We start from the raw sequence: 11,351 nt of genomic DNA, 5'->3' as shown, positions 1-11,351 counted from the left end.
TTTGAGAAATTCCTGCCCCAGCTCTTCATCCACTTCTCCAGCCAGCCAGAGAAACTTCCTGACAACACAGGAGGCCAAAAGAGGGCAGCTCTTAGCTCAGGTTCCTCCCCTGCAGACAGGGATATGCAGCAGGAGAACCTTCCAGCAGCCCAGCAGCTTCCCTGAAGATGCCAGCCTGGAGCAGCCCTCGAGGAGCTGGAAAACAACAGAACTGTTTTCAGTTGCATATCAGCCCCCTCAGGCTTGGGAAAAATAGTGGAAATGCATCAACAAAACACTTTGAGGATGCTTCCTAAAGCTGTTTTCCCCAACTTGCTCTTACCCAGGCTTTCTGCACAGGCAACTTCCACTAGCCCTCAAGGCTGGAAAAAATCAGAGCCCCATCATCATCATCATCATCATCAAAGGATTTGGGTTGGGAGGGACCTTCAAAACCATCCACCCCCTGCCATGGGCAGGGACACCTCCCACTGTCCCAGGTTGCTCCAAGCCCCATCCAGCCTGGCCTTGGACACTGCCAGGGATCCAGGGGCAGCCACAGCTCCCAGGGCCTGCCCACCCTCCCAGGGACGAATTTCTTCCCAATATCCCATCCATCCCTGCTCTGGGACAGTGGGAAGCCATTCCCTGTGTCCTCTCCTCCTATCCCTTGTCCCAAGTCCCTCTCCAGCTTTCTTGGAGCCTCTCGGATGTGCCCCAAGGTGTCCCCATGAAAGCTGGGATCAGGAAAAACCCTTCCCTCCCCCCTGGATGAGCCAGGACACCAGATCCCCTCTGCCTGGAAGGGGATGGCCCTGTCCCTCTCCAGCTGGGTAAATAACTGCTCCTAAGACCTTGAACCTGGCCTGTCCCTGCCCCTCAGTGCCCACAGCACCTGGGGACAGCAGGGATCCTCCCTGTCCTCAGCCAGCCCTGCACAAGCCTCACCCTTCCTGCTCCAAGGCTTTGTTTCCCTCAAGCTGTTGCTGCAGAGGGAATTTGGGGATGCCTGGCACTGGTCAGGTGTGGATTAGGAGCTGGGATCTGACCTTCTCCTGGATCCTGGGGCATTTTTCCCTAAATCAGGCTCAGCAAGGAGCTGCAAACAACCCTGCACCTGCTAAAGAGCACGGAGCTGGATTCCCCCGCTCTGGCCATGGAGCAGCTCCTTTAAGGCAGGGAAAAATCCCAACCCAGCAGCCAAGAAAATAAAAAAAAAAAGAGGACAGGCAGCAAATAAAGTGCTCTGACATTCTGGGGGGCTAAGCAGAAATTTGTGGTGCAAATCACCCGAGGAGGCAATTTGAGATGCTGCTGAGCCCTGGGTGATTCATGAGCCCTAAATCTCCACCAGCCCTGTGCTTTCCCTTTCTCCACAGCTCCAAGATTTACTGCCCTGGGAATGGGTGCTGGGAAATTGAGGGTTTTTCTAAGTCTCCTCTGCTTATCACTGGCAGCAGGGCTAATCCACTTTCCTTTTTTTTTTTTTTTTTTTTTTTTTGGCATGGGACGGAGAGTCACAGAAAAATAAATTATAGGGTGAAATCTGCATGGCCAGCTCCTTCCCCAGGCAAAACTGCTTTGGTCAGGAATTTTGCCACGGTGGGAAGGGGCAATTATTACCCAGAATTATTCAGGACAGGAATGAGGGAGGCCAGGTTGGACAGGACTTGGAGCAACCTGGGACAGTGGAAGGTGTCCCTGTCTGTGGCAGGGGGTGGAACAAGATGGTTTTAAATGGTTTGGGTTGGAAGGGACCTGAAAAAACATTTTGTTCCACTATCCACACCTTCCACTGTCCCAAGCCCCATCCAAATCTGACCTTGGAGATTTCCAGGGATCCAGGGGCAGCCCCAGCTTCCCTGGGCACCCTGTGCCAGGGTCTGCCCACCCTCCCAGGGCACAATTTCAACCTGTCATGGTTCAACTCAGTGATCTTACAAATCTTTCCAGCCTAAATAACTCTTTGACTCCTTGCACCCTTCTGAGTGCAGCAGGGATTTGGGGCATCAGAGTCCCAGGTGCAGCAGATCAACCCAAAACCCACCAACACCTCAACCCCTAAAATGATCACAAGGAGGAAATCCTTCTTTCCTCCCTCCCACACTCCAGGATTTTATTCCAAGCAGCCCTGTAGGACATCCAAAGGTGAGCAGAGATGTTTAGGGAAGAAACAGAAAACCAAAAAAGTCATGGTTTGATGTTAGTGTAATGCTAGTGTTTTTATGAAAATATATATATCTTAAATGTTTGTGGTGAGATGTGATTGGAAATAAAGTAGGTCTTACTTTAGGAATAGAGGAAAGAACTTTATTAACTTTCTTATAATATGAAAAAAGGAACATACAGAACTTAGAATGAAAACTTTTAAAAACATTTCTTAAAAATTTTTACTATTACGCAAAATAGATTTTAGATTTTTAATTTAGTTATTTTTTTAGCTAATAGTATTTTAGTTTACTATTATTTTTAGATAATTAACTTTTAGTTTATTAGGAAGAGAGGAGGGTTTTTTTGTATTATAGGCTTTTTTAGGAAACACAGTTGAAACTTTTTGTGGTTTTATGTTATATGTGGTATTGTTTGGAGAACATTTGTTATTGTGACTTTTTATGTATAGCATTTTTATTATTGTGCATGGATTAGAGTTGTTTTTAGGGTTTTTTTTTTTTAAGGATGTTTTGTTTATTTTTAAAAAAGCAATAATTTTTTATTTTTGGGATTTTTTTTTAATGTACTTTTTGGGGTTGAGGGGTTTTGAGAACAGAGTTTTTTTTATTGAAGATTGAGGGCATTATTAATTTTTTTATTTTTGTTTTTTTTTAATTTTACTTTTTTATATAATATTATTGCACTTTTTTGGTTTTAAGTTATTGGGGTTTTTTTAAATGTAGTTGTTGTGTTAAATGTAGTTTTTGTGTTATGAGAAAAGTTTAGTTAAAAGTTTGTTCCTCTTGCCCTATTTCATGGCTTGGTGGGAAAAAGGGATGGGCAGAGTTGGGACTGCAGTGAAAGGAAAGCACAAAAAGAGAGATTTTTTTTTTGGTAGATATCACAGCCACTGCGAGGCTGTGCTTGGGCTGTGAGAGTTTGCAGAGGACATTTCCAGGCAGTTTTCACACCTCTTTATCCTGCAAAAATCAGTGAGCCGGGGCATTCTGCCCCAGGATGCCGAGAAGGGTAAAAGCCTGTAAAGCTTCATCATGGGTGTGAATTCATGGAGTTTAAAAAAAACGCCTATAAGATATAATATTTCTGCATGCCTGTGCTGGTCCTGTACTCCTCCAGCTGCCTCCACTCCTGGCTGCTGGACTCCATGGATTTTGGGCTGCCTTGGGAAGTTTTTGACAGCAATTCTCTTGGAGGAAGGGTTCCTTTTGGGTGTGTGGCTGGTTCGGTGTTTCCTGGGGCTGAGGCTGTAAAAGTCAGCCTCAGGCTGGTCGTTGGAGGACCTTGCTTGGCCTGAGGAGGCATCTGAGGTCATGAAAAGGAGCTGAGCTGCTGCTGTGCTGCAGATGAACGGATTATTTCTCACTCCTGCATTAGGAGCTCTGTGGATTTAGTAATTTCTCCGCTATGACGCTGTTTTATCGCCCCTTCCTCCGCACATCCTTCCACCCTCCATCCACCCGGCAGCACCTGGAGACGCCTCTGAGCCACCAGACCGTGGTGTTCTCCCCAGGAGCTCTGGGAAGGAGAGGGTAGGGATGGAGGGACACTCCCAGAGCGGGGTTGAAGGCTGGAGGGTGAGACAAAGCACAGAAAACACCCAGGGGAGGCTGTCCCCAGAAACCACTGGAGAAACTCGTGCAGAGGTGTGAACGGAGCACCCAGAGGGGTCATCTCTGTTAAATCTGTAGTGTCTGTCTGTCTGTCTGCCTGTCTGTCTGTCCTGGTTGCCCTGAGTTCCTCTGCTCTCCCCCATTAACCCTTTCCGGGGGGAGCCCAGGGGAGGCTGTCCCAAGAAACCACTGGAGAAACTCGTGCAGAGGTGTGAACGGAGCACCCAGAGGGATCATCTCTTAAATCTGTTCTGTCTGTCTGTCTGTCCTGGTTGCCCTGAGTTCCTCTGCTCTCCCCCATTAACCCTTTCCGGGGGGAGCCCGGCTGTGTCACCCAGCCCCGCGGAATCCCTGGAGGAAGGAGCCCGGTGAAACCCGAGGTGCTCTTTTCCCTCCGAGTTAACATCCCAGAGGCTCCCATGGGACTCCCAGGCTCCTCAGCCCTTAAATGATCCTGGCCTCGTTATCCAGCGAGTGGGAAATCCTGGGAAAGGGAAAGAGCGGGTGAAGGGAAGAAGGAGAGAATGTCGACCACGACAAAAGCTTCCCCGAGGTTTTTCCCCCTCCATCAGGGCTCAAAAAGTGGGATGAGCGTTCCCCGCCTGGAAATTCCCATTGCTGCCTCTCCCAGCTCACGCTGCCCCGGGAAAGCAGCTCCTTGGGCAGAGCTCATCCCTGAAACTTGGGGAGCAGAGGGGAGGAGCCCCCCCAGCAGCTGGAGATCCCAATCCCCGCCTTGTCCCACCACCGGCTCTTCCAGCAGAGCGGTGGCAGCTCAGCGCTGCTCCCGCATCCCAGGCATTAGTCACGGCACGCCATTAATTAATTATCCCCAGCAACGGGGGCAGCCCTAATTACAGCCCCACTTTGTTTGGGCTGGTGTCTCTGCCCTGAACGCCGAAACAAAAGGCAGCAGATCGGGACAGGCGATGCTACTAAGGAAGGAGCAGGCGAGGCAGAGAGGATCCTGCGTGCTCCGAGAGTTGGGATGCTCCCTGCAAATCGATCTTCCCCCTCTCCAGCTCACGAGATTTGGCGGAAAGCTCCGGCAGAAGCGGCTGCTCCGAGGTTTCGCTTTGCCCGGGTGATGAAGGGCTAATTGGATGCAGATTAAAAGTCGCTATTAGGGATAATCCCTGCGCGGGGAGCATCCCTCCCTCAGCTCCGGGACTCCGGGGCCCCTTTGTATTTCCCCCCACGAAAAAAACGAAGAAAAAAAAATAGAGAATGAAGAAAAGACTGTTGGAAGCGCAGGATGAGCTGGGGGAAGGGAGATGGGATGGGGGAAAGCTGGGAAGAAATAATTGCCATGTCTGAAAACAGTTACTATGGCAGCGACAGTCTTCGCGCCGCCTGAGCGAAATGTTGGGGACCAGCAGCGGTCCCTTTGTCACATCCTCAGACACACATTTAGATGCTAATGCTGCCTTTAACCTTGGCTGCTTAACCTTGATAGGAGGGGAAGGGCGGCGACGGGGGAGAAAAAGCAGCGAGAGGAGGGGGGTATTACGGAAAAGATGGGTTTCCGCTCCCTAAATTTGCCACCGAATGGACTTGGCAGACTCCTCTGAGCTGCGATTAACGCTGTTATTTCTGCGCTTAATATTCCGCGGAGGTTTTACCAGCTTATTTATGGATAGCTGGCATTAGCCGCAGCATAATTCACTGCTGCTGCGACGCTCCCGTTTATCTCCATCCCTCGGGATTGTCTCATCTGGGGCCGCTTTGGAGAACACCCCCAGGTTTGATCGGCCTGGCTATCAAATCTCGCCTTTATTTAGAACCGCCGTGGAAAAAAAAAAAGGAGAGGTGCGCAGGAGGGAAGACTCCCCTTTAGACTTTGCATGGCAAGGAAAGGAATTTTGGGGCTTTTCTTGAGGCTCCAAGCTGTGTCCAGCAGCGGGATGGAGAGAGGGAGGGAAGGAGAGGGGGAATTCCCTGGTTGAAACAACATCTCCTGCACTCCCGGCCCCGAGCATGGGCTCACGGCCCGAAATTCCTAAATCCCAGCCCTATTGCTCACAGATGAGCCACTAATTCCGGGAGCAGCCCGGGATGCCCTCGCTCTGGGATTATCCTTAACTGCAGCCTTTAAGGAAGCTTTGGCTGGAGCGATTCGGGCAGAGCAGATGAGAGCGGAGCCAGTGCCGGATCTGCCGCTCACAGATATGACCCTATTCTTCTGTGTCTGGCATTTTTTAATTCTTTTTAAAGCTCCGGCTCCTGGAGTCAGGTGATCACTTACAGCTTTCTCCACGTGCTTTCGGAACCTCATTTCTTTGGCGTGGTGGCGGACTAAAGCCTGAGCTCACACCAGCTCAGAGATCAGTCTAGGGCAGCACTGATGCACAAAATATTTCCATTTTCCAGCCCATCCAGTGCCTGTGCCTCGGCTTTGGATTGGCACTGGTGCCTCACTCGTGCCACGGAGTGTTTCTCCCACCTGCACGGTGCCGGTCACAGAGTTCCCTGCTCTTTTCCCGCTGTCACCACTCGGTGATTTCTACAAAACTGTGGCCAGTGTCACCTCTGAGGGCTGCAGAAGCAAGCTGCCTGCATTTTAAATGATGGCATTTAATAGGGAGCCTTATCTCCACACAAAGCCTCCACGTGCATCCTCGGGATGAAATATGAGTGCGAGGAATGATCCCACTCCAGCCCGACAAATCCTCACCGCACACAGAGGGGTGAAAGCATCCTAAATTAAAAGCAGTATCTGTCTTCTGCAGTGCACTTCTTTCTCTGGGGCTTTTGGCTGAGCTGTCACATAGAGTCGATATTTATTTTACAGAGGCTGTAAAAGAGGCAATGGGTAATATTGCAGCAAGCAGCCTGCTGCTGCTTTTTGGCTCGGGAGCCAGAGCAGGAATAAAAGCGAGAGCTCTGGCTCAGGTTCTGCCCAGAAAAGCTGGGGCTGCCTGGAAGTGTCCAAGGTCAGGTTGGACGGGGCTTGAAGCAACCTGGGGTAGTGCAAGGTGTTCCTGCCCATGGCAGGGGGTGGAACTGTGTCTTTAGGACAGAAGTTCCATGGCTCAGCTATCCAGAGACCTCGGGAGCTTTATCAGGGGTTGAGGGCACTCACAGCCTTTACAGAATACGAGAGCCAAAAGGCGTTAACAGCAGCGACCGGCATCAGTGCCAGCCCTGCCCTGGATCCAGCACAGGTGAGGTTTTCCCCCTGTGGCATCTCTCTGCTTGGGGATGCTGTGACAGCTGCAGGGGACACAGATGCTCCACAATGCTCTGCTGCTTTCCAGCTCGAATCGTCACTGGTGCCAGGTGTCCCTGAAAAAAGCTGTGACTGAGCAGCTTCTGGTGTCTCACGTGCAAGGAATAATCCCAGAATGGTTTGGGGTGAAAAGGACCTGAAAAAACATCTCATTCCCACCCCCTGCCATGGGCAGGGTCACCTTCCACTCTCCCAGGTTGCTCCAAGCCCCGTCCAACCTGGCATTGGACACTTCCAGGGGTGGAGCAGCCCCACCTTGTCTTGGTTCCTATTTTTAAGGGGTTTTTTTACTGCTTGCTGGCGTCGGTCACGACGACAAACACTAGGATAACCAAGCCTCCAGCACGGGGGATGGCGCTCCCGGGGGTCCCCGAGGAGCAGAAGCTCGGGCAGGGTCAGGTGAAGTTCGAGCAGGGCCAGGTGAGGTTCGGGCAGGGGCGGTGCAGGCAGGGGCGATGCGGGCAGGACGCGGGGCGGAGCGGGAGGAAGGCGGCGGCGCGGCCCCTCCTCCTCCTCTTCTCCTCTCCTCCTCTTTCTCTTCCTCCTCCTCCTTTCCCTCCTCCTCCTCCTCCTCCTCCTCCTGCTGCCGGGCGGGGCGAGGGTCGGCAGTCCCGGCGCGCTGCCGCCGCGTGGAGCCGTGCTGCGTGTTCCCGATCCCATATCCCCGATCCCATAACCCCGATCCCATATCCCCGATCCCATATCCCATACCCCCGCTCCCGGCTCGCTCCGCCGCCCCGAGCCGTGCCCCCGCTGCGGGCCGGCGGCGCGGCGATGGGCGCGGGGCTGTGAGCGCGGCCGGGAGCCGTGGCCATGGGGAACATCTCCTCCAACATCTCCGCCTTCCAGTCCCTGCACATCGTCATGCTGGGCCTGGACTCGGCGGGCAAGACCACGGTGCTCTACCGCCTCAAGTTCAACGAGTTCGTCAACACCGTGCCCACCATCGGCTTCAACACGGAGAAGATCCGGCTCAGCAACGGGACGGCCAAGGGCATCAGCTGCCACTTCTGGGACGTGGGCGGCCAGGAGAAGCTGCGCCCGCTCTGGAAGTCCTACAGCCGCTGCACCGATGGCATCATCTACGTGGTGGACTCAGTGGACGTGGACCGGCTGGAGGAAGCCAAAACGGAGCTGCACAAGGTGACCAAGTTCGCGGAGAACCAGGGCACGCCGCTGCTGGTCATCGCCAACAAGCAGGACCTGCCCAAATCGCTGCCGGTGGCCGAGATCGAGAAGCAGCTGGCCCTCCACGAGCTGACCCCTTCCACCACCTACCACATCCAGCCCGCCTGCGCCATCATCGGCGAGGGGCTGACGGAGGGCATGGACAAGCTCTACGAGATGATCCTCAAGCGCAGGAAGTCCCTCAAGCAGAAGAAGAAGCGGTAGAAGCCCAGCCGAGGCGGGGAGGGATGGGGGAGCAGACAAAGGAACCGAGGGGGAGACAGAACCAAAGCGATTCTTTTGGGTTTAATCGTTCTTTTTTTATTTTTTTCCTCCCCCCTTCTTCATTTTTTCCCCCTCCTTCCCCAAAGGACAGACAATAGTGGTGATAACAAAGCGGCTCCCGCCAGCCGAGCCCAGATCCCGGAGCTCCCCTCTCCCTCCGCCCCGTGCTCCTGAGGGTCTGATCCGGACTCCCTTGGGCTGGAAACACGGAAAACCGGGATGAATCCTCCCGGGATGAATCCCCCGGGGATGAATCCCCCCCTCTGCATCTCCGGGACCACCGAGCCTTTGTGTGCCGGGGAACCAGCAGGGCAGGACCCTGTTGAAGCGCGTTCGAGCGGAGCCCAGCGTGCTTTTGGATCTCTACCGGGGGCATTTGGGGGTGTCGATGCCAGCCCCCCACATGCATTTTGGGGCGGGGGGTGCGGATGAACTGCGGCTCGGCAAGGTCAGCGGGGAGGGGGCTTGCAGCCCTCATCCCTGCATCCCCGGATCCCTCCCCCGCGGGTGGCGGTGGGAAGGGGTGTTGAAAGCTTGGACGGGGGGGTTGGACCAGCAGAAAATGCCTTGGAGGGGAGGGTGTGATGGGTAAGGGGACATCCGCCCACCCAGGCTGGTGTTTTAGGGTGCAGAGCAAGGACGGGCAGCCTTCGGCTTGGGGGGGAGGATGCGACACTGGGGTGGTGCTGAGCAGCTGCTGAATGGTGCAGAGCTCGAAGCTCTTGGCTCAAAAAAAAAGGGTGTAAAAAGGAAAACGAATACCCGAGGGTTCGGGGTGAACGCTGCTGGGAGCACTAGGGGGGTTGTGCAGGACCCCCATTTCTCAGAGGCTTGGAGGTGTCACCTTCTGCAGCAAAGCCCCCCGCAGGTGTGCATTGTCCGCGTGCTCAGGGTGCTCCCAGGTGCGGCTTTGGAGGTGATCCAACCCGGGGGTTACTTAGCAGAACCCCCCCAAAAAAGGCAGAGTTGGGGGTTCTGCCCACTGTGCTGCTCTGCAGTGGGGCAGGAGGCCAAGTCAGGGAGGGTCACGGCAGGGCAGGATGGATGGATGGACAGACAGAGACGGCCAGAGCCTGCAAAAAAATCTCTGCTGGGAAGGGAAGATGGCAGGGGGTGAAGAGGCATGGGGTGGGGGGTTTGGTAGGTTTCTAATAAAGATTTGAACCCGATTGAGAGCCCCTTGCTTCCCCCAGTAGCCACAGGGGCAAGCTGTGCCTGCAGAGCACCCGGGCAGGGCCGGGCCCGGCCGCCTCCTCCTGCAGGGGAACATTTTATACCTGCATGGGGCTGGGCACCAAAATCCACTTGCTGCCTGTGGTTCAGCCTGGATCCGGCTCTCCGGGGTCCTGGCTTCCCACAGAGTTGAAGCAGGCAGCCCTCAGGGGCCAAATATGCTGGATTTGGAGGCAGGCAGGATTTTCTGGTGATTTTACGCCACCTCTCCTGTTTGCAAACCCCTTTCCCAGAGCAGCCAAGGGGAAAGCACCAAGCAGACAAAAGCCCCTCAGGTTTTGGGGAGTTGATCCTCCCCTTGCAGTGACGAGCACCTTCCAAACAGCATTTTTGGGGGGTAGGGGGGTTTGTTAGGGAACAAATGTTGCAGCTGAGTTGTTTCTTCTCCTCTGGCGGGGTTTGAGTTCCCGATCTGTGTGGGCTGGTCCCATCCCTTCAGGTGGCTCTCTTCCCGCTCCCTCGGGTTTCCCTGCTTTGTCTTCACCTCCAACACTTTGGTACTTGCTGTCGAGAGAGAGAGAGAGAGAGAGAGAGAAAAGAAAAAGAATTATTTATTTTTGATGCCACAGAAGCCACATGTATTTACCCATTTTTGGCAGAAATGTAGAAGCTGCGTTGACCCCAGCAGCTCCAGGGCGAGCAGGTTGTAGGAATGACACGTGTTGGTGGTGGGCTTTTTTTACCTCCTGGTTTAGCAGATGCAAAGGCTGTTTTCATGGAGCTGGCTCCTTCCTGGGAGCCTGTCCCACCCAGCTGAGCATCCCCTTGGAGAGATGGCAGAGGGCTGGGAGGATCGGGTGGGACGCTGTGCCCGTGCCCTGCCAGCCACTCTGCTTTCTGCAATAATTAAAAAAGACTTTTCCAACGAGCAGCTCCTGGCTTCCGTGGTGTTTCCGTCACGTTCCACCCGCTTTCCCCACCGTGTGAAGGTGAGCATTGCCCTCGGTGGGCTGCAAGAAGCCCCCAGCAGGGCAGCCCCCAAAGGAACTGTCTGGGCTCTCTGCAAGGCCGTGCATCCTCTCAGATTCTGGATGACCTGGGTTTTTTTGGCAGGTCTCACTCCCCCAGGTCCATTCCCCGTGTTCCCATCCATGATTCGCCATTGTCCGTCAGTCTCTGTTCCTCCTGTCTTCCCTTTTTTTTTTCCTGTTTCTTTTTTTGTTTTTTTTTTAAAGATGCAGACATAACGCTGTGAACTGAAATAAATTATTTATACAATGAAAGGGCCTGATAAAAAAAAAAAGCAACAAAAAACAACCAAAACCCAGTGTTCTGCTCATTTCTCAGTGTCAGCGCTGCGTTTGGTGTGGTTTGAAGGAGGCTCCTGTGCCTCCCCGAGGAGAGGAGACAAGGGGACAGAGAAGTGACCTGCTGAGGATCCAGTGTCACGGGTCTGTCACGTGGCAGCCTGCTAGGACATGGGGGACATCCATAATTTGCTGGTTAATGAAATCTGAGCTCTTTGGCAGGTCACTTAATGTCTCTGCATCTCTGCTGCTGTCTGCGAGAGAGGAGGAGGAGGATACTTTTTGATGGGGGGAGGGGGCGGGATTTTGTTCCACCACCTCCTCTGATTTGAAACCCGTGTTAGAGAGCCGTGGATTTTAAATCCACGCAGAGAGAAAGTTCCCATTTTTTGCTCAGCGTGGCTCTTTTCAAACAAGGGTGGCCTCGGG

The 11,351-nt window shown here is 53.6% G+C and overlaps 1 protein-coding gene across 1 annotated transcript; it reads left to right on the top strand.

Annotated features, from left to right (window-relative positions):
• Window positions 1-7,554: 7,554 nt before the first annotated feature.
• Window positions 7,555-10,202, top strand: ARL4C (ADP ribosylation factor like GTPase 4C). Its single transcript, XM_009088217.4, has one exon. It carries the CDS (start codon window positions 7,804-7,806, stop codon window positions 8,380-8,382), a length of 579 nt encoding a protein of 192 aa, XP_009086465.1. The 5' UTR covers window positions 7,555-7,803; the 3' UTR covers window positions 8,383-10,202.
• Window positions 10,203-11,351: the final 1,149 nt, after the last annotated feature.

The sequence above is a fragment of the Serinus canaria genome, assembly GCF_022539315.1.
Source record: "Serinus canaria isolate serCan28SL12 chromosome 7 unlocalized genomic scaffold, serCan2020 HiC_scaffold_29, whole genome shotgun sequence".
Classification (NCBI taxonomy): Eukaryota; Metazoa; Chordata; class Aves; order Passeriformes; family Fringillidae; genus Serinus; species Serinus canaria.
This window is presented reverse-complemented; position numbering and strand designations above follow the sequence as displayed.